This window comes from Aptenodytes patagonicus, chromosome 8, assembly GCF_965638725.1.
Source record: "Aptenodytes patagonicus chromosome 8, bAptPat1.pri.cur, whole genome shotgun sequence".
Classification (NCBI taxonomy): domain Eukaryota; kingdom Metazoa; phylum Chordata; class Aves; order Sphenisciformes; family Spheniscidae; genus Aptenodytes; species Aptenodytes patagonicus.
This window is the reverse complement of record NC_134956.1, coordinates 19,536,622-19,560,169: the sequence shown is the minus strand read 5'-3', so window position 1 is coordinate 19,560,169 and position 23,548 is coordinate 19,536,622. Positions and strand designations below refer to the sequence as shown.

General features: G+C 43.5%; 1 protein-coding gene across 1 annotated transcript in view; it reads right to left on the bottom strand.

Annotated features, from left to right (window-relative positions):
• Positions 1-8,343: 8,343 nt before the first annotated feature.
• The window catches only part of LOC143164334 (uncharacterized), a 33,344-nt gene continuing 18,139 nt past the window's right edge, over positions 8,344-23,548 (bottom strand). The window contains exons 8-11 of the mRNA XM_076346798.1: positions 20,109-20,317; positions 19,515-19,587; positions 14,813-14,930; positions 8,344-8,611 (exon numbers count right to left, since the gene is read on the bottom strand). Of these exons, the coding sequence (XP_076202913.1) occupies positions 8,416-8,611; positions 14,813-14,930; positions 19,515-19,587; positions 20,109-20,317 (596 nt within the window). The 3' untranslated portion in view covers positions 8,344-8,415. The remainder of the gene's footprint in view (positions 8,612-14,812; positions 14,931-19,514; positions 19,588-20,108; positions 20,318-23,548) is intronic.

The window sequence follows — 23,548 nt, the reverse complement described above, 5'->3', positions numbered from 1 at the left end:
CAAGGCTGGAGCTCAAATTGGGGGTTAACCTACATGGATTGAAACCTAAAAACCTCTGTGTGGAACCGAGCCAAGCAAGACAATTTGGCTAACTATATTCAGAGCAATCCCGTGACATAAAGTCTCTCCTATTGCCCGAAGCTGACGCTCAGAGAAGCACACAAATGCGCTGGGGAATAGGTGTTTGCCAATATCACTTCGTGATGGTGTTCAGCATGGGATATCAGCAAGGAGACATTTCTGCATGCCAGGGAAGTCTATGCGACCTAGCTTCAGAAAACCCACCCGCTTGTTCCCCAGAGCACTGAAGGGGAGAAGAGATGCCCACCCCACCAAGAACTGACACCTCCAACCTAGAGGGGGGCACCTTCCACGCAAAAATAGTTTCAACAACCCAAAACTGCTACTGTCCTGAACACCTTTTGGAAGAAGTCCTCTTGCGTGTATGACACTCTTCTTCATCCAGGTGTGCAGAGAGAGTCATAGGCTGAGAACTGCGAGGCTGACAAATTATTCTTTGAAGATTTTTAGGATCTTGGGGCACTTGTATGACTTTGCAAGACTTGCAAAAAGCAGCTATTTATAAGAATAACTCCAAACCTACTGTCCAGTTTAAATATTAACGGAATTAACAACTGTTCACTGTCCCACAGATCAGTGTTCTCCGCCTCTCATCTTCATGTCGGAGAGGCATTTCTTAATAACTACAGTGAAAATTAAATCCTGCCTTCCTCTAAAAGTCAATGAGTTTTCCTCTGAGTCATAATTTATTATGTACTTATGTTTTTCCTTCCTAGTACTGTTTATTTTTTTAAAAAAAGTTCTCTTGAAAGACACTAGCATATATTCTACTGCACTAAATATGTTTTTCATTTTAAAACCTCTCTTTCCATATATCTCCATCCACTGCAAAATTCATTTGGTGCCACTAACATAACACAGATCCTGTATTAATCCAAGCGGCATACTTCCATCGCCGTTGAATTTCATAGCAGTGACAGCCGCCTGGCCGTCATCCTCTCACCTGGTGTTGGGGGCAGCAGCCAGCTCCCTGGCTGCGGTCCCTTGGGTGCGCTGGGACACCCTTGCGAGCACAGCACCCTTCAGAGACTTCCCGAAAGCATGGACACAGATTTACAGGTGTCCATGGGAAGGGCTGTGGAGTTTCTCACTTCTCAGGCATAATTTTAATGCCTGAAAAACATCCATTTCCGTAGGAAGGACAGCCTAAATCAGCTTCCAGATGCTTTGGTAAAGAGAAAAGCTATTGGTCATTTTAAATGCAATGAATAACAGATATTAAGCTAAGACTGCATCACAACGCCAACCTTTCTACCTAATCACACATGCTAGCGGGGATAAAAAGGCAAAAACATGGATCGGTTTTATACTTGAGGTGTGTTTGGGGGGGCTTATTCAGTGCATAGATTGTCTGTATAACCAACCTCTAAGGAAATACCTACAGAAACATCCAGCCTCTGACTTCATTGAGATGCTCACTGACTCTATGGGAAGTCCATAATAATCTCTATAGAAAGAATGCGATCAATATGTTATCGAGAAGATAAGTCAGTGTCAACGCTAATGTTTAAATATTCATCTACTTGTACCAACATCTTGCCTGTTACTGAAACAACAGGAATATTCAAAGATTAACTCTACATAAAAGACTTGGTAATTTTTTTCTCTGATTCCTTGTTTTTCTCTCGTCAGTTCTACGAACAGTTGTTAAGTAGAACAGGTTGGCATTTTTTCATCAAAACGTTACTTATTTGAAAAATGGGTCTTGGAACAAACCAAGACTTTTGCAGAAAATTTTCATTTGGGGAAATTTTTCAGCTTGTTGTCAAGAAAAGTGAAAACTGAAAAGAACTCATTTTCCAGGATACACAATAGTTCTGAATATATAATCAAAAGAGCTAAAAGAACCAGACGGTATTTGTTTTAATCCAAAGAATTTGAAGGGAGAGAATATAAAAGGACTCATATTAACTGCAAGCACATTTATGAGGAGTTTCAGAAGAGAGAAGATTTGCTGCTTCATTCAGGACCACTAGACTAACTCCAGAAAGTACTAGAGGAGAGAAGGAGGGAGGATGGCTTCCTAGCATTTGCGACCCACTCAAGCCATTTCTATCACTCAGAAGAGACTTCCCAACATTTCTGCAGTGAAAGATCTGTTTAAAATTAGAAATAAAGAAAAAAACATATGCAGAAGATTAAGGAGCATGTGAAATGCTTGGCCAGAAAGATGCTGAAGTTCATTGAAGCTTGCGTTCTGCATGGTGCTGCTTGGAGGCTCTAAATACAACCACCATTTCTGCCACCAGAGGCAACAGTCCCCTGCAAAAGGGGAGAAAACTGATCTCCCAGACGATCGCACTGCCTGAGAAATCCTGCTGAAGAGCATTAACATGGTTTCATGCAAGATGGTGAGTACATCTACCTGAGATCTGGAAAAAGTAATACATGGTAGTGAACCTAGTCCCACAACTAACTCATCTGTTACAGCATAGGCACTGTGCAGCATATCAAAAGTAAATCAACACTTCCAACACCTTATTCACAGGTAAGCATTGAAGTGAAGCCTGTTACCATTTCTGAGGTGGGATTTGAACGTCAGAATGGGATGAGTGATACAACAATAAGAGAAGCAACAGGGACAAACCTCACTGTCATCAAGAGAGGTTTGTAATGGAATAGCATAGTATTTGCCATTTTGCTATTTACCAAAAGCCTTGTTTTAATCAGGGCTGTAATTAAAGCCCTTAATCATTCTGAACAGTTTCAAATGAACGGCTTCTCTCATGCGTTAACATATCATTTATGCAACAACTGTACATGTAAGGTAGTGTCAGTAGTCTGACCAGACATAGGAAGTAGCCTATGGAAACACAAATCTATTTGTCAGTATTTTAATACAAATCTGAAAATGCTAGTTTACACATTTAAGAAGCTGTTACAAACTGCCAAGCAAAAAAATATGTATCTTGTGAATTAATGAGGCTTCCTAAAGACACAAACTGCGTCTGTACACAGCATGCTACGCTGGTGAAATGGGAGCAGATAGAGCATGGCAGAAAGCGCTTGCAGCTGCAGTGTGGGGTTGTGTCCCGAAGGACATCTTCCAGGGGAGGGCGTATTGTCCCCAGGCCCAAGCCAGCAAGGGCTGAATTAGTCCTCATCGAGCCCCAGTTTGGGAAAGGACTTTAACAAAAGTGGGAATGGGATCTACAGCCTTCCCTTATGCCTGGAAACATTTTCAGGCCCCCCTGGATTCAAGAACATATTCATGTATTCAGATGGGAAGGGATTGAGGGGGAAGTTACTTGTACTCAACCATGAACAAGAGTCTTCCTGCGTTTGCTACCGACAATAAAGTCCTGGTACCAGAAGCTTCATGGATTGCAATGGAGTCATTTGGGGTGCAAGTAAATAAAGGCTAAATCCAGGCCTTGGTATCGAGAGGTATTTCTGGGTAACCCGTGTGTACTGTCAACGTACTCTGCTTGGCCCCTCTCCACTCTCCTCCGTTTGCCTTGGCGCGACGGGGTGGCAGCAGCTGCACTGGCAGCAGAGCAAGGGAAAGCGGTTAGATAGGATGGGGGGGAAGGGACAGTTCTGGAGAAAGAGGTACCGAATGGAGAAAAGACACCGGGTAGGTGAAAATCTATCAGCAAACACTCACTGTGATTTGAGAGTTTTGAAGAATTTTAACCTGTTCTGGTGAGAAGGCATATGCTGTAAGACTGCATTGGGGTTCTCCAAGGAAGAGTGTGTGTTTTCCTTCCCTGCTTTAAAGAATTAAAACAGTGTGGAAATTAATATGTAATCAGATTTATAATCACAGTGTAAAATACATATGGTATTAGGCAAGGCTGGGAAAGGTATCCAGTTTTCAATCCTCAGCTCCTCGCGTTTTCCCTCCCAACAACTGTTCAACTCTCTCTCTTGAAGATCATAAACCTCTTGTTCCCAGGTGCTACCGCTCCCTTCTGTTCCTCTGTCGGCTGGCCAGAAAGGCAACAAGAGCCTCCCAGAGCTTCTTGCTCCCTAAAGGAGTGGGAAAGGCAATCCCTTTCTACCTTGCTACCCAAAGGTGCAGGAATTTGCCACAAAACCTTTTGCCCTAAGGGAACTGCTGATTTCTTTCAGAAAATGTTCCAAAATTGGTTTTGCTGAACTTCCAGCAAAACAGTGGCGTGTTTCTGAGGGAGAACTGGCGGACTCACAGTGCTGTGGTGGACTCCACAGGGAAGCCCTAGCAGAGGGATGGAAGTCCTCAGCAGGGCACGTCAGAGCCTGGGCCTCCCAAAAAGCAGAAAACCACAAGGACTTGTGTCCTCGCGGCACCTGGTAGGTCCAGTTTCCTCCACGTGCAGCAGAGAGCCCCGAGAGCCACATCTCATGGCGTACAGTTTCCTCTCCTGCTCTGCACCAGAAATTTGAATGGCCCGTACCACATTTCCTCCAGTTACGTGCAGAAACAGATAAATAAAATGCACCTGTATGAAACACTTTACTGACCCGGTGCCCTTGGCTTTGCATACCCACATACTTGAGACACCCGTCTCCCAGATGTCCTCCAGCATAAGAAATGTTATGTGTGTGCTTCAGGGCTGCAGCATTGGGTACAATCAGCAGGTATTCCAGGTCACTGGTCTTGGGTCACTAGATGTCACCCGCAGCACCTATGCCTTCGGAGGTGTCACCTTAACACATTTCTTTCAGGGCAACCAATGATGGATGGATGAGCTAAAGGTATAAAATCCCCTTTTTTCCTCTCAGAGGCCGCAATAACATTCAGTCCCACTTCCAAGTCAAGCTTAAGTCTGCATTTTAATATATAGATCGAGGAGACTGTGTTAAAAAAAAAAAATCTAATATTATGCTTTTGAATAGAGAATTTACCTAAGTAAATAATTATTTTTAAACCCAAGATTTAGGCAGCTTGAGTATTCCACATTATGCTAATGTTTGACGATTACTAAGTGTGGGTATCAGCCAGCATTTTTTTTTTAAGTTTAATTTAAAGCAATTTGACATGGAAAGGTTATTACTTTAGTTGCCAATAAAAGCTGTACTTTTAACATAAGTGTACACCAAGCCCTAGGGTATGTGACTATTATCTTTTCCGCAATTATGTGGTGTTCTACATAAATGTTTAAAAAAAAAAAAAAAACTTAGAAATATCAAAAGTACTAACTTAGCTACGATATAAAAGTTGAATAGCAGAGCCGGGAAGCCCGGCTCCCGCAGGCACAACACAGGTTGAGGTTTCCTCCTAGAGGTACCGCCGGGAACGGCGCCTCTGCCCGCGGCCGCCCGCCCCTGCCCGCCGCACCGCTCCGCTCCGCTCCGCACCGCACCGCACCCCACCGCTCCGCACCCCACCGCCAGCGCCGGGGCTGAGCTGCCCTGAACAACCGCACCACGTACTGATGCTGCCATTTAGGCGGCTTCGCCCGCATCCCCCAGGAATGCGCTTTTTTTTTCAAAATGTTCCCTTTTTATTTTTTTTCCCCCAGGTCTTCTGTGCTAAGAGGGGAAAAAGGCTTTTCTTCCATCCCTCTTGAGCTTTGCTTTTCCCTTATAAGGGGAAATCACCCCTTCCACTTGCTTCAGGGCTGTGTTGCCAGAAGAGACCCCACGACTGTAGCAACGAACCTCCCCCTCTGCACAAGGCAGGGTACGATCCTGCACCCGGCAGGGAGCCCCATGCCCGGGGAGCAGCTGCCACGCAGCAAGGCACAGATCTCAACCCAAATGCCAAGTCTGGTCCTATCAGACAGAAACACCACTGCGTGGTCAGCCCTGCCTTTGAATGGAAATCAGCCTTTTCCCCCATGAAATTACAGGTGAGACCATGAAGAGCAGCGATGCTGGTGCTGGAGCCCTGGGTGCAGGTGTGTGGAGGAGAGACGTGAAAGCCTGTCCTTAGGAGGACACAGGCCAGCTCACACGTGTGTGGGGAGAGGCATTTCCCTCCTGACACCTGCTCTCCTCCAGGATTTGTTTCTTTGGCCAAAGCGAGGATGCCACGCAAACCGAAAGTGCCACAAGGGTGTTTGCCCATCACCCCGGGGACTTGGCACCGAGTGCCGTACTCCATTGGGCTGCTTAGTCTTGAGCCCCTCCTGTATCACAGAGTGAGCACCGATGAGAACAGCCTCTTCCACCAACCTCTCTGGGCCAAAAAAAGGGCAGAGCCAGGGTCCGCGCAGGCACACGGCAGTGTCTCCAAACAGCGTCCAAGCCCCACATCAGCCTGTGTGCAGGTAAACTCACTCCTCTCTGCTCTGCCCGCTCAGCCCTTCAAAGGCAGAGCCCGGGGGCAAACAGATCGGGGCGAGACAAGCTCTAGTCCAAACACTGAAGGCTGCTTAGTTAAGAGATGATTTTCTTTTTATTTTTTTTTTTAAAGTCTGGGGTTTTTTTTTCTGTCTGGGTTTTGGTTTTAAAGTTAATTTGAAGCTTGCAAAAGTCACAGCACAACCCTTGCTGGCTGAAAATCTTCCCAAAAACACCCAGCACCAGGGCAATGGACTTCAGCTTCCTGCAATGCCCTGCCAGCGCCTTTTGGTGCTAACCTGCCACTGTCTCCAGACAGGGAAAGGGAGTTCAGCCTCAGCAGCCGGTTCAGCCCTTTGCCTTTCTGCTGAGAAAGTGAGAACTTTGGTTACAGTTCCAGTGCCAACTGCAGTTCATGTTTCAAATTAGCTAAAGTTTGTTATTTTACACTTTAGGTAGGAGCTGCAACAACCAGCAGTCCAAGCGATAGTATACAAGCCCCTCTAGGATCCCTTGGAAGAGCTCCTGATGAGTTCACCAATGTTTGCACATTAACCTCTGGGTGAAAAGCCAGCCAGAGGGATGTGAGAACTCCACCGAGCCCTCCAGAGCATGACACAAAATGATGCAAGTGTGGGAGCTAAAAGAGAAAAGGTTTTGTGAGCCTAGAAAAATAATAAAATGTTTAAATCCTTAATTGTTTTTCTTGAAGATTTATCCAAAATTGAGCTCTCCTTAAGCCTGTGAGTTTGCAGAGCATTGTCAATAAATTAGATCATGCACACAAGGCAGGGATTTCAAGCCAAAAAGCTCCAGCCCTGAGTCGCTTAACAGCAACACTCCCCAGAAAAACGACTCGAGATGAAACATGAGATATGTATTAATTATCAATGGTCTAATAGAAAATTTAATGAAGACAAGTATCTTCTTGCACTTTATCCACGATAACGATGATAGTACGTCAGCGAGATGCATACCTTACAATGCGGCGGTGAATGTCAAGTCTGAAGCCATTATAGCAATTCACCACAATAATGGCTAGCCAATGTATGGACTTGTAGCACTTAATCAAAGTAATGACATTCATCCACAATTATTTATGTTATGGTAACAAAGAGCTGCCAAATGCAAAACAAATGACATGAGGATTTGCAAGTGAATTCCTTCCCGTAAATTCTCCTTAGGTTATGCTTAAAGGCCCTCAGGATGGAAGTCTATATAAATTCAGAGCGTTACCAAAACGGTGGTGTTACTGTGCCACGTTTTACTGCCTATAAGCGATGAACCCAGCACTATTGCCGAAATGAGCTCTTCAGCCAAGAGAACTGTATTGATATCATTTGAGCTGGCCCTGATTTACACCCTTGTCTTCAGAATTTTAAGGGGGGGGGGAGGGAAATTTTGGAAGACGACCTTTGCTTACATCTGCATATCAAGGAAACCAAAGAACCAGTTGTATCAACACTTATACATGCATTTAACTTAAAGTGTATGAGCAGTTCCCACTTACCTCAATGGGCTTTGGATTAGAGCCATTATGATTACCAGCCATGATTCTCTATTAAGTGCAGTACTTTTCTTTCAGGGGCATTTATGTGGGTGTTTGTATAAAAACACTGTCAAAAACTAAGAACACCAGTAAATATAAAATGGCAACATTCAGGTTCAAATGCAGTGAACTAATTTATTTTTTTTAACACTACATCCAACTGTTTTTTACCACTCACAGATGTCACTGGAACAACTTGAATACAAAAAATCGCCTAAGAACAATATACTACACAGACCAGCTAATATTGATTGCTTTAAAAATGCCCCCTGTTAAACTAAATAATAGCCAAATCTCACTGCAGTAAATGTGCCTTTATATCATTAAATACTTTTAACAGAAATCTGAATGCATAGTGAAAAACATGAAAATGTTGAAAATGAAGGATTACTTTTGTCTCCCCCCCCCCCACTGTATGAGTCTCCAAAGCAACACTCGAAAGAAGGAAACAATCATTTCAGATCAGCTGGCCACTTAGCCGCACAGGCCAAAACTGGGACTAGACTAAGCTAAACTCTAATACACGCTTTCCAAAGTGAACCATGCCCCTGAGAGGGGAGGCTGGAGGACGCCCCTCACCACAGGCTCTGGCCACCCTCAATGACCAGGTTATGGCCCGTCATGTAGTCTGAGGCTTCGGAGGCCAAATAGACGACGGCAGCCTGCAGGTCGGTCGCCTGAGCCAGCCTCCCGGCGGGGATGTCCGCCAGCCAGCGCCGCACCAGCGGCTGCAGGTCCTTGGAGCGGATGAGCGGCGTGTCGACGATGCCCCTGCAACGAGCACACGCACCAAGAGTTTAGGACTGGGTTTTCCCCAGAAGGAAAGGCAGGACTTACAGGTTTTCGAGATGTTAATTCGGAAGGAAAACCATGGAATAGCACAAAGGAGATGCGCAAGTCAGACCTGCTCTGCCTCTGCTGAAAGTCGTGATGCAAACTTTGGTAGCGCTTCTTTCCTATTGCCTTTCGCTGCCGATGGGCAGGCTGAGAGGCTTTCTTCAAAGCGAGTACACACATACTATCTTAGCTAATAGCAGTACCCCCTTACTTTTAGGTTACTAGTTGTAATCACCAGTTTAATTTTTTTTATAGAAAACAAGCATGGCATTGGAACTGACAGTGCCTTGAACCGGCTGTAGCGGCTCTTGGGAACTGTCATCCTTCTACCGATTTCTCTTCTCATCGCTTCGCAGCATAATGTCACACAGCGCGTTTGTGTACGGCCCAGAAACTGAAAACAGCCCGACTCCCCGTATGTCAAAAAAGGGGGGAAACAAAAGCCAGCACCCTTCCCAGCACCAGACCCTTTCCACACAAAAAAAGGAGAGGCAAAGATAAGCACAGCATGCCCAGTGCGATTCCCCTTAAACCAATACCCCGACAAATCACACCGCGTTCACCTGTCTTGCCTCTTTTACATTAATGAGTGACTACACCATTTATTAAAACTCTGCTAAGTTCATTTTCTTCAGGTGCCCTAAAAATGAGTGATGCTCCAGAAAGCACAATGCAGGGCGAACATCTGGCTGGCATTTATGACTTTAACTGCGACTGATTTGTCATACTCCTCCTTAACAACATATTTGTATTTTGCAAAATGTATAATTTTTTCAGCCCCTGAACAAATATATTTACATAACTGTGTCTAACGAGAAATTACATTTAACTTCTCAGAAATTACAATAACTAAAACCTGAACTGCCAATTCCACTTCATTAGTGTGGTGGAAATGCATTCCAAATGTTAATAAAAATTCCAACATGCTGATAAATTAGCGCTTCTAAGGAGCATGTGACACCTTGGTTAACATATTCAACCTCAATTATATTTCTCTTCAGCACCCTGTTATCTGGAACCTTTGCTGGCAATCAGAGGTGCTGTTTTTCAGCGGCCAATTTTCTAGATAATGTAGCTTATCAACACTGTGGGTAAACTTGCCAATGAAATCAGGCTGCACTGAACCACACACACGCTAATTGCATCTCTTTTTTATGCATATTTACAGACTGTCACTTCAAAGAAATCAGTGGCCCATTGAGGCAGCCAGTTAGCTGGAAGAATTGCCTCTTGCAAATGAAAATTAGCAAACAAGCTAGTGATAAATATGAAATGAACAAAGTATAAAAATACCCGTTTTGTTCTGAAACTTCATCGGCATCCCAATTTATACTTCCAAGGAAATAATTTTTTGAGACACACTGGATTCTGGGTACGAGATTTACCTTTTGTTTTAAATGAAGGCTGAAATCTGCTATTTAGTCTGTTACGAAGTGGAACTAATTCAGACTTTCCCCCAAACATTTCTGTTTTCACTAATCGGGCAGGATTTAAATATCGGCTTTATTTTTTATTGTAATTGTCAATAAACACCAGAGCAGTTCAGAAACACTGAGCGATGCAGCTCACTTAAGCTCTGGCAACGTAATAAAATCAAACACATTCCAGTACAGGACTGCAGACGGTTTACTTATTTCCCCCAAGCACAGCCCCCTGCTCTCCCCCCTCGCTCTCCCAAACTCCTCGGGAACTGGTTTTCTTCAGAGAGAAACGTGCTTTGAGCAGCAGATGTGAAATATGTTGGACTCCTTTCCCTTACGTGCCTCTCACCGTGCTTACAAAACCATCAACGTAATCATTCTGGCTTTACACTATCAGAGACCAGAATAAGATCCATATGATTTTGAATTTTTTTTTAATTTACATATATGTTTTAACCCCAAGGGAATGCAGATTAGGGAATACGACACATAGTCCTCCAGCACAACAGATTTTGCTAAAAAGAGGACATTTTTCAATCTGTTCGGAAAAACGATCTTTGGTCTGATCACTGCAACCTGTGATCACAGCGCTGTGCCTCTCGCTGGACCTTTCTTTAGGTTCACTTCAAGGAGCAAAAATTTAGATGTGTAACAAAACTTCATTACAAATTTTTGTTATAGAAATGAGAAAAAAATATAGCGCAAAACTTAAAAGTTGCAAACACACATACTGATGGCACTATAAATATTAGGCATGTCATTGATACTACACATCTTCTGGGAAAGCTTTGGTGCCAAGTTGGGCAATTTAATGTTGTCGAACCCTTTTAGGCAGATTTTAGTTGGCTTCTAACCAGTTCCAGCAAAGACAACTGCCAATGCATTAATTCCCTACCTCATCTCGTATGCAGTGCTGAGCCTATCAGTACTTTCTGTTGCATGTCAATGTAATATCAAACTGCTGGTTCCTTAACGTTAGACGTGAGCATCAATATTTCATTATTGATACACAGGACAATTTGAGACATTAGGAAAAAAAAAAAAACAATTGCCTAAAACATTTCCACTTCGAGAGACACATTAGGAAAAATATCACTTACCAGATACTTAACTGGAATTGTTACGTGCGCTCAATCCCCAAATGAGAGCAAAAAAAGATTCCATCTGTGTGTGTAACTTGATTTCTTTCAGATGAGTTATTAATTTGAATGAGTTAAGTACACTCCACTTAATCAGGAAGTGTTTAATCAAGAGATCCACTTAATTGGGACATCTCCCAAGGAATTAGATTTAAGTCCAAAGATACTTACCAGCAACGACTGCTGCTTAATGGGGATAGTAATGCTGCTTAATTGGGACGCCTTCAGGTGATGCTGGGGCGCTCCTTCTCCTGCCAGCTCTGCCTCTCCTTCCCCTGTGATGGGGTACACCCAAAACCTGCGGTGATCCCGCCCTACCTGCTTTCTGACTCCTCGTACCCACCAGGCTAACGGCACCGTACGGCTGCCTCCGTGCAGTCCCAGGGGAGCCAGGCAGGCACGCTGGGGATGAAGCCTCTTTGCCCATCGCAGCCCAAACTCAAATCCCTGCAGCCCACCAGTGGGGAACGTGGTTCATCCCCCAGGGCTGCTGAGTTTCACGGGGTCCCCGACAAGCTGGCCTGGCTGAAGCTGTGGGTTGAGCTGAAGATCAACTTCCAGCTGCCCATCCCAAAGGTCATCACATTATGGCATTTTATGCCTTGCAAATCAAGCAGGGAGATGCAATTACCCCAAAAAATGGACATTGATTCATTGTAATGCCTGCAAAAATGAAGGGTTCCAATGCTGCATGTGCCAAAAACCAGAGACCCTCAAAAGTCCCCTGCTCCATCACACCCAACACACTTCGCATGTGCGGGGACCAGGAAAGGGACTAAAACGCACTGTGGGCAGCCAGGCACCAGCCACCAGTCAGTGCTCTGTAAAGGTCCCTATTCACACCCAGGTCCCCTCTGCAGCCTGACCCCCACATCCCTTTTGGGAAGACTCCAGCACCTTGTTAATTTTGCACGGCATCCGCTGTGCAGCAGGCTACGTGGCAATTGCGCTAGATGGTGGCGTAAGGGCTGAGCACAGTTTCCACGATGCACGGAGACGCTTGCTGCTGCGTGGAGCAACAGGCAAAGTCAGCCCAAGCATCCAGGGAGACTCGGCCACCTTCTCCCCATGGGCATGAGGCTTGCCTGGCCAGCACGAGAAACCTGAATCTTCAATTTTATAAAAGCAATAAATTATCCTAAGGACTCTGCCATAACATTTTATGCATTGCTAACTTTTATGCATTGCTCTGCATAAGTTTTATGCACTCATTAAGAAATCAAGTTGATAAAAAGTGACCAGATAGGAAGTAGGGAAAAAAGGTCAAAAGGTTTGCATGGTGAAATAATGTTTAAGGCCAGACTGGAGTGTTTGGAGCTTCAGACAGAGGTACGCTGAGAGTGCCTTAAAGCATTAATGCAACTGTGAGTGGGGAGGGCAAAGGACTTAAGGACACACTTAAATATTTTACTTATCCAGAGGTTATCCTGGGTACCATCTTGCCACATATCTGTGTGCTCCTCACACTCCTCAAAATACCCTCCTGTTATAAGACGGCTACATGCTAGGTTGGACATCCATGCTCAGAAAGACTTGTGCATTTGGGACATTTTCCAACCCTGCAAAGTACTCTTACGGCATCGACAGATGCGCTGTTGCACTGAGGCTACTGCCAGGTGTCGGGTACTAAGTTCAAGTGGGTTGAAGATGCCCCTGTGCCTCAGTGAGTCACATCAAGAGACACAACGACGAGACCGGTGGGGTCCACAGTTCTGGGGATGGGTCCAAATCTGCACTGAAATGCAGGTTCACATCTCATACAGGCAGAAGGGTAAACGTGAACATTTATTCACTCTCAAGCGTGTGTGGCTTTTGCTTCTGGTGAGGAGGGATCTGAACTATACGAACCGCTGTAGGGTCCTTCCTCTGAACGCTACCCAGAGCTCCCTGGGCGGCCCCGGTACGAGGGGCTCAGCCAAAGCTTTGAACCAACGGGAGGAAAACTCTGCCTGGCTCCCGGAGCGGTTCAGTCCGGGTCCCCGGCTGTGCTGGGGGAACCGCTCTGTCCAGATCAGGGGACCTTAAAGACAGCAAAACATTTGTCCTCTGTGCGCCTTTTCTGGCTATTCCTCCACAAAGAAACCCCCCGTCCCTTCCTGTTGTAGGATTTTGAGCTCAGAGCTGGAGTTTAAGACAGGTAGGGATGATCAAAATGCAACCCCGTTTTGGCTTGAAAAGTAGAAAAAGAGAAGCATGACTATTTTTTCTCCATGCTCTGGCAACTGCCTCTAGAAATATAACTTCTTCAAATATGAGTGTATGCTTCCAACTTATACAAAACAATGAGTTTTGATCATTCGGTGGATATTTTTTAAATTTATGTAAGCCCTCCAGAAACGGGTAATTCCTCATCTAAGAGCCTCCGTGATTGCTGTGAATGTGGCACTACTATCCCACCTCTATTGGTAAAGATTACTCATGTGTTTTCAGACACAGTTTCTGCCAGGTCCTACCGAGCTTCCCTAATGCCCTTCATCTCCCCTGGCTCCCGAAAGCCAGTGTAAATTCACCAGCACTAGTTGTGGGAACGCTATTGCAGTGCTGCTAGCATTGGCCTGGGGAAAATCCCATTACAAAGTAAGATGCTGGTTAAAGAATCTGTGGATCATATAGAGCGACGGCTGGAGTCACTGGTATAATTAGTAATAAATAATCATAAGCAAGACAGCTAGCACAAGGAAGCAGAGAGCAGACCGACAGTAAAAACAGAGGCACTTGCCATTGAGCTCTGTGATATTTTTTTTTACTCCACTTTGTGGATTAAAATACGTAATTTGTTTTTCCTAATTTGATGTACATTATATCTTCATTATTACAATTTAACTCCTGGGTTAAAATCCTGCCCTTCTTACTTACTCTGATTGACTTCAATGGTCTGCGGAATTTGACCGCTTCCAATTAGCGCTATCCACTTGGGTTTCTGCTTAGCATTATCATGCACTGTTAATTGTTTAATAAAATGACTGTGTTGGGCATGTGTGTGAGAAACAGGGAGAGAAAAAGTGTATGTGGCAAGGAAACTTTTCTTCGCGAATAAATACCATAAAATAAAACATACAGCTTTAAGCCTCTAAAAAGAAGGAAAATGTAATTTGTAATAAATATATATATATATTTACAAAATTACACCTGGCCTCCTGTGACTGTCAGAGCTGAACAGTATCTCAATTACAGCAGTACAATGTGGCTTTTAAAGTGCCTATATATTTGTCTCAAGTAAAAAGGGGAAAGCAGTATTGTCTATTAAGTGTCAAAAGCCTTTTCTTTAACTGCAGAAGGCTTGGACAGACTAAGGAAATATTTCATCTGGAAGAGAAATGCTAAAAACTACCCTTCACGTTACTGGAAAACCTATTATCAAATGCTAAAACCTCTTCTTTAATCCCCGAGTATACACAGCAACAGAGCAGGCTTGGTTCTAAGTATTTAAACCTTTGTTAAGGAAAAGACAACATAAAAAGGGATGCAATCCACCTGCTAATTAGAAACTTTATTTGCTGAGATACTGTTCAGCTGAGCTTTTTAGAACATTTCATTCTCTTTGTACTTTCAAAATGAGACTGCATTTTACTTACGGGGAAATGCAGTTGACTTTTACTCCTCTGTCAATCCACTCGGTTCCTAATGTCTGTGTTAATTTTACGACCCCGGCTTTTGAGGCGTTGTACGCCAACTGCTTCTGCGGGTGCGGGACTAGAAGGGATTCAGAAATAGAAAATTATTTATTCTCCACAAATTAAGATAGCTTAGGCGCTACATGGACAATTCCCTGCATTGAGATGAACTATTTGCCATTTTCCCTGATACTAGGCAGGGAGCAGCAAGAATTTAGCCACCCACAACACAAAGCTCTAAATCTGTATTTTGCCGTCCAACATTTTTGCCTCAGCAGCTGCGCTGCTGGGCAAAAATGGAGGGGGAAAAAAAAGAAAGAAAGAAATTTTAAAGGTTCCGTATCTGGGCAAAGCCAAAACCAATGTATCAAACATACATACTCAATATTTGACTACTCCCAAAAAAGATAAATAATCATATACACACATGCACATACACATGTGTTTATATAAAAAATACTTGTACACTGTAATACTAATAAACTATAGTATAGTATAATAATATGGTATGATATAATATGAAACAATATGACATAGTATAATATAACATAATATAATGTAATATGATATAAGTGCATAATAGATTTTATATAACATATCTTTTATATAGCTTCTTGGAACAAATTATTCTCCTTAATTTTTACATTATCTGTAGTCTGAAGCAAACACATCATATTATCTAATCAGTGTTTGTGTGGATGTGAGCACAGGTGCGTCCCAAAAATTCAGAACACCCACCACTTTCAAAATCTGAAGCTTTTGAAAATGTTTCAAAGATGTCACATGTCAGTCAGAGAGGGAAAATGATCGGCTTGCTAATTACAATGTTCAGGCTTGTTAGTGCTGTGTGCTCGGGTGGCTCTGCCCCTCCACCAGCTCTCACGCTTGCAGTATTCCCAGGAAAGCTACTTAAGGACAAATCCCCAGTGGGTGTAAAGTGCTTTAAACCCACGGGAGTCAAACCAAGTCGGTCCAGCTGGTGGGATTTACACCCACGAAGTGTCTCTCCTTGGACTTTTCTGGCTGCCATCATGACTTCATTAAACAAATCCAGTGCAAAGCACTGATCCATAATTAGCACCGTATCGGTACCGAGCGTCACTGAGATGCTGACCCTTTCACGGAGGGAGAGTGGGGAAAATCAGTGCTAAATATCAGTAATCGCAAAGGCAAGCAACTGTAGCCTGCAGGGTGAGGTAACGCTGAACCCTGGAAGCAGGTGTATTGCTGCGTTCGTGTAAGGTACAGCAGGCAAACCCCACAGCATTTTGGTAAAAGCACATAAGTGGCACTGGTAGGCGGCATTAAATTGGTCTTAATTTATTAAGTTAAGCCGGTGCATCAGTTCTAGATCACTACTATCCATGGTATCCCAACACATCCACTGTTGCTTTTATTGACTAAAACTATTGGTTTTGAGTATGTCAATTTAAAGGGTGAAAAGATGATGATAACGAACTGAGTTACCCAAACTCTGAAAGAGCCAAAAGTCCTGCAGCCAAAAGAGCTGCAAATTACCGAGGACGTGAATAAGGACCTTTGCCTTGAACATAGATGTTTGTGAATAGATTTAAGGCACACACGTGATGGGAGCAACAATTAGTGTTTCTTTTTTTCTGCATGTGCTGAAGGTTTGCTCAGAATTCGGAGGCCTTCTGCTTGCTACAAAGAGCATTTCACACCACGGCCCCCCTCTGCCAGCATTTATTCTGCGCTCGTTTTTTGTTCAATATGAAATGATTCGCATTTCGACCAGCAGAACCGCTCTGCCCTCTGCGTGTGCCTGTCGCCCCTCAGACACAGTGCGCCGTGTGGGCTCTCGAAAAGATGTGGAATGTAATTTCTTGATTAATTGCCATGCATCAGCTCCAAGTTACATACAACTTCGGTAGTTAACCTTCTGACCTCCCAAAAGCAGTTCTTTGCTAAACTTTCCAAACATGTCTGTCTGTGATAAATCATTCGGCGTTTGCTAAGAGGAGAAGAGTTTTGGCACCAGCTCTGCGCCTCTAGTGCACGTGTGTAGGAACAGCAAGTTGCTGCAAGCTATCAGAATCAGCTTTCTGATTTGGGGTGGGTGCTCAGACAGGAATTTCAAGAGTCCTTCCTTGTAAATGCTTTTGTCTTCATAAGAATATCTAAGGAAGGTAATTCAGAAGACGAAACTTCCCCCTCCTGAGACACTTGGCCTCTCTCAATGGGGAGACCTCAAGATGAAGCCAACAAGCATTGTGAAGCTCCAGCGCTGGCTGGGCTCTCTGCAGCTGAGCACTCCGCACCGCCTCCTCTTCCCTTACCTAAGGCGGTCTCTTATAGACAGAAGAGCAAATCTGCAACCCTCCAAACTCGAACGGGGCTAGAGCTTGTGAATAAAGCTACGCCTCCAGCAGTGTCACGAAAACAATCTGAATTTGTAAGGCTTCTGGGAAGCAAGGGCACTCACTCCTGTTTCAGATGGAGAAGATGGGAGGAAAGCAGATAAAAATGCTGCCAACACCAGCTGCGTTACATTTTAAACACCTGACACTATGCTTTTGCAACCTTGTTCAGTGCATAAGGCTTCTAGCCTGACCTTGAAGCAGCCATGTAACGTTAATGAGAGGTGCACACAGATAGAGAAGACCAGGCCACTTACCACTAAAGATATTCACTGTAAAAATTACAGATCTGAGTTACACCTGTGCAAATCGCAGAGCTGCAGCAGCCTCGTCTCCGCTGCTGAAGCATACGTCTGGAATAATTCCAGCGAAATACCAGAATCAAAATACACATATGCAAAATGTATGCAGCTTATCTTCAATTAATTAAAACTGATTCTGAGCAGTGTATCTGGAAAAATCACAAACAAAAACCTCCCTATCCTGCTAAGCGTCTCCTAATTTTCCTATATCTCTGAGGAAGGACTCAACCTACAACAACAAAAAAAAATATCCCCTAACTATTTCTAGAAACATTTCATACTATGCCAGTTGGCCAACATACTTAAATAACCAACCAACCAACATATTTATTTAACATTCAGCAGATGGACATGATATGAACATCGTGGTTTTCAGTCGTAGTTTTATAACTACTAGATTTTTTCAATGCCAAGATTCAAACAGGTTCAGAAGGTAAACACATCTCTTCGTCTCTTAACTTCTGGCCTACCATGCATTAACTTTCAATGACATTTAAATGCGTCTTGCAATGACCCTTCCAGGCTGCTCTCAGGGTTGCTTTCCAGTGTTCTGCTGGAACAGTCCTGCTCCGGGACCGATACCGCCCTTGAACCTGATCCCCATGTGGGTCTCGGTGGACTTGGCATGCCAGCCAAGGAGGTGCAGCCCCCAGCTGGGGCTGGGATGGACGCCGTGGTGGAATGGCATTACCTCCCGGCTCAGCAGAACTGTGCCAGGGCCTGATGGAGAAGCTGGGAAATGCCTCTCCTTAAGCAGTGAAGAGCGCTTCTGGGCTGCAAGAGCAAGGCCGGGAGCAGAGTGCCAAACCAGCAGACCCCCAGCTGGTGCCAATTTCCAGAGCTCCATAACTTTCTCTAGGGTGGAATACTTCCCAGTAAATTTTGCGTTGCAACAATGATGTGGATGGTGACAGCCCCAGACCAGAGCACCACTGTGCAGAGCAGAACACAAAAGTCTGTGGCATTTGAAATTCAAAGCTTTACATTCTTTTCAAAACTATTTTTCTTCGGGAGATTTTGTAACTCTACAAAGCTGGGGCAGAGGGATGGTGCCTGTGTTTAACCATAAGTAAAACAGCTGGTAAAGACACTTGAAAAAAAGATTAACAACAACATTATAAATGCATTTTTGAAGAAACATTTAAAGTTACTGCGCAATAAACTGAGCAGAATGTCACAGAATGTCAAACTGGGCACAGTAAAAATAAATGTTATTCCCAAGGAAAATAAAAAGACTGCATATTTATGTAACATTCAGCAGATGGACATGATATTAATACAGGGGTTTTCAGTTGTACTTTTATAGCTACTAGATTTTCTTGCCTAACTTGGCAACCCAAGGCACCATTTGATTTTTGGATTTGGACAATACTGCAACAGATGTCCAGACCAATAAAATAAATTCCTAAAGGGCTATGCTTAATTTGTGTAATTGATCAAGTTTTGTTACATGGGCCTCAGTTCACCAGCATGTAACTGCCTTCCAGATTAGCTCAGCAGTAGGGATTTCATTCCATATGTTACAATGGTTTATTGGCGCTTTTGACAACACTGCTGATTCAGCAGCGTTGGTGGAGACACCTGTTGGCAACAATAATGAAATAAAACCCACGGGTACCGGGGCGAAGACCGGCACAAAAGCTTTCGGGTGGCTTGTAAACATCAGAGGGACACGGCTTCCCGCACTCAAACGCGTTTTCCTGAAATTACTGGGGAGTGCACCAGCACCCCTCCCATGCCATCAGTGCATCGGAGTCAGAGAAGGTGGCTCCTCCTCTTCTATAAAAAGTAATAAGTGCTCTAAAACATAGAGGACAGATAAATGTTGAAAAATGATATCAATAAAAATTTTGTAGTACATTTCCTCTAATACAAAATGTCAGTGATTTACTCCTTCCCAATACAGGTTTAATTGATTCAAATAGCATTGGTAGTAATTAAAATATGGATTCTGAAGCACAACTGTTAGCTCTCATCACTCACCTATTAAACTTGCCATAGATGCTGTGTTAATTATCTTCCCATATCCTTGATTCAGCATAACGCGGCCTGCAGCCTGTGACAGAAATTAAAGGAAAGACCAGTGACCCTTTTTGTGATTGTGCTAATAATGACATGATAATAAATTAGTCTTCACTTTTCAGAAGAGTTTATGTGCTAACACATTTTTTTTAAGCACTTGATATAAAAACTTGGTATAAAAATGGCTGATGCAGGAAAAATCCCATTGCCATTTCAGACCCTCTTCATTGTTGGCAATTTTTTTCAAAATACTCACTAATGTTGGGAATGGCCCCCCAGAGCTTTCTGGGTTTCAGGAAGTGTCAACCACCCTCCAAAAAACCTGGCCATTCTTAAATGCCTGGGCTTGGGCAGCCAGTAGGTACCAACTGCTTTTGAAAATGTTGATCAAAATCTGTAATGGATATAAAGCAAATCTCTCCTTAACTCCACCAAAACTAGGACCAATTTTATTGTGATGATTAGTAATAAAGTGTTATTCTATCTTGGTAAAGTAAATGCTTAGGAAGTTATTACCCATTTGCAAAACAAACCAGTGCAGCGTTTCACACTTACTTGGCAGCACAAAAATAATCCTCGTAAATTAACATTGAAAGTTTTGTCCCATTCTTCTAGGGAAGTATCTTCGCTTGCAGAGTTCATGTTGATTCCCGCATTGTTGCATGCAATGTGAACCGTGCCCCAGCGAGCTACAATTGAATCCACAATCCTTTGCACGTCCTCGGGTTTGCTTACATCTGCTGCGAGGGCAATGCTTTTAATCCCTGCATTAAAATAAGAGCGATGAAGTCCGTACAGGAATTCACAGAGAAAGAAGAAAAAAAATCTATTTTACGATTACTTATTAATTCATATATGTACGTATTTTATATATATGCCACCTTAATTCATCGCTCCACAAATTGTAGCAAAATGTGTGTTTGTTATTGTAATACTGCTGTTAAAGTTGCTGACTGGTGCGAGGTTTGCTTGTCGGAGGCAAACATAAAACCGAGGTGTGACAGTGGAGTTTGCCACTCCACCAGGACGAAGCTTTGAACACTGCACCATCTTCTGTCCAAACCCTCAACTGCAGCTTCCCCATCCGTGAGCGGTTCCACAGGGAGCATCACTCGTGGGTGGAGGGTAACAGCCCAGGAACAAGACAAAGCAAAGGACTCTTTCACTTGCTCGAATGTAGATGCTTTGTTATGCCAGTTCCCCCCAAGATGCTGCAGAAATCAAAGCAATTTGTCCAAAGAAGTGCTTTCTGGATGAACTACAGCATCCAGGCAGCTGGCAGCCTCAGGCAAAACCAAACCAGTTTTAGGTGGGAGCCAAGCGGGAATACCTGCAGGTTCCCAGGTATGGTAGTCATGGTGCCTGGCCTTATTTATTGCAAATCACACCACCAGAATAACACAAACATTCAGAAGTTAAGAGATTTACTGGATTTGAAACATGCAAAAGTTGTACTTTTTTTCCTAGAAAAATCCAGGCATTGACTTTTGCACCAGTGCCGATTGATGAATAGCTCCATTTAATTTACTGTCAAAATCAGCTTTAAATACCCTTATTATCAAACAAAATAAGCAGCCTACTGAGGCACCTGATGCCAATGGGATTACACCCATCCTGAAAGTCAAAGGCGGCTACCCAGTAAGGGCTGTGGTGAAATGGGTCTTAACTCACAAGGAGGGGGGCAGCTGCTGGGGTTGGATCAGCAGTAGATCAGCAGTCCGCAAGCAAACAGTGCACAGGTGGGAAGTTACAGCTGTTAAGATCTGTAAAGCAAGATTTTTAACTTCTATTTAAATGGAAAAATTATTCCCCATTGGTCCCTCTTTTAGATCATTCTAATAAAAAATGTAAAAGAAGCCTTAAACCTATCCTAGGAGAACAGGAGAAGACTCTCCCACAACGAAGCTTTGAGATGGAGACTTCCATAAAAGCAAGGCAAAACGATAACTGCCCAGTGAAGTTTGAAGAAAATGACAGGCAAGCAGCTTTTGGATGGAAAAGCTCCTCTTGATCTCCAGTGCCTCCAGGAGCCTGCCAGAGCGCACGCCCCGAGGTGATGCTGGTCTGGGGTGCTCCCCGTGTTGGGCCATGGGAGCTAAAGTCCCCTCTGGCCTTCAGCTATGCCACGGTCCCCTTGCTTTCCACGGCAGAATAAAGGGCAGACCCATAATACAGCCACCTACAAATACGAATGCCCCTTCTGCCACAAAACAAGACCTCTTATTTTATTGCAGGTTTTATGCTAAATATGCTGAAAGAATAAGAACAGCCAGACAGCCCCCGTTGCTCCTCTTAATTGTTACCAAGACATGTAATGTACAGGAAGCTGCTGCAATCTTTCTTATTCAATTTACGGACGAAATGGGTGCAAGTGTGTTACTAATGGTAACAGAATGAGGCTCTTCACCTGCCCTCCAACTCTCACCCCATTTATGGCTTCATCTTATACAATAGTTCACAAAAACAAGACAAAAGGTGCCACACGTGAGTGTCTAGCGAAGCAGTGAAGGCATGCTCACTTCAAACCAGACTCCCACACTTGACCTTAATCAATTCAGCTGATATCCCTCCACTCTGAGAGAGGGGAAAAAAACACTTTCTGTCTCTCCACTGTCCCCCCAAACCGTCTGTTAAAAATAATAAATAAAATAAACTATGGAAAAATAGCTTAAAATCTGTAGTCCCAACCAGAGATAAGAAACCCAACACACGATGCATGATGGTAGCAGTGCATCTCTACAGTCCTCAGTTTAGTTTTGTGATGCTCGGGGAGGCAGTTTTATGATGAGAGGGGCAGGAGAGGAGCCCAGTGGCTCCGTGCTGGAGAGGCATCAATGTGGCGGAATCTGCTCGAGGTGCCCTTCTGCAGGGGACATGTACACAGCCCCCCTGCCACGGGGCTTCATCTCTGGTGTCTCAGTATAAATGGAAGTAATGCATTGCAGATAGACAAGAAGATCAGAAGTGACATTGTGGGGAAGGCATTTGCATAGTTTACAGTGAAAATGCACATTTTAAAAATCCCATCAGACTAATTCTTCCCTTAAGGTACAGGCAGTGATTCCCTGTGAAGACAGAAGGGTATGTAGTGGAAGGTAACCCTTAGGATTTTTTGGTTATGTTTCATCATTTTTGGTTCTTCTGTCATGATCCATTAGTAACTGTTGAAAAAGGTATTCACACAGGATCTAAAAACAAAGACGCCTGTAGCCAAGGGAGATACACCCGAGCTGTCTAACAAAGCTAAAAGTGAGATAGATCACAGAGGTTCTGATGTTTAAAACTCATCATGAAATGATGGCACCATCCCAAAAGACAGTAAAGGCTCCTTGGTGTAAGAAGTAAAGTGGGTTTAAGAAAGCTAAGCAAAATGTTTTGAAAAAGCATCGGTATGGGAATGACTTGGGGCACCGTGTTTCCAACTTTGAGTTAGAGATCCACAACCAAAGAGGAAAAAAAAAAAAAAAAATCACAGCTCCTTTGTGCTTATTATAGCCGGAAAAAATATGTATTAATACTACAATTGCTTCAAATTACTCATGTGAATATTTTGAGAGTAAAGCTAGCTGAACCTTTTTGTCAAAATTTATTTCCAACAGAGTATGTTACTACTTTGAAGCCAAAATGTTTCATGGAAACATATTGATTTCAACAAAAGTTTTCAAGGAAAAACTTCTGAGGTCCAGGCTAGACTGTCTAGTTACCTCTGGAGAGAAAGAGATTGAAAACCTGACCTTTTCAGATCCTTTCCAAAAACGGGCATTTGGATATAATTCCCTTTCACAAAAGCATTACAAAGTTTGGGTTTTGTTCCAACAAGGAATGACAATAAATTTGAAACCTCAAAAACCGTCATGAGATGGAATAGACGTGCCCTGACCAGCTGCACTGGTCAAGTTGACAGAGAGTATGTGACCTCAAAGGATAAAGATGTGTAAAGACTGAGAAGCGAGATTTTCTTTACTTTAGACTGCAATAATATTTGCTATGCCTCA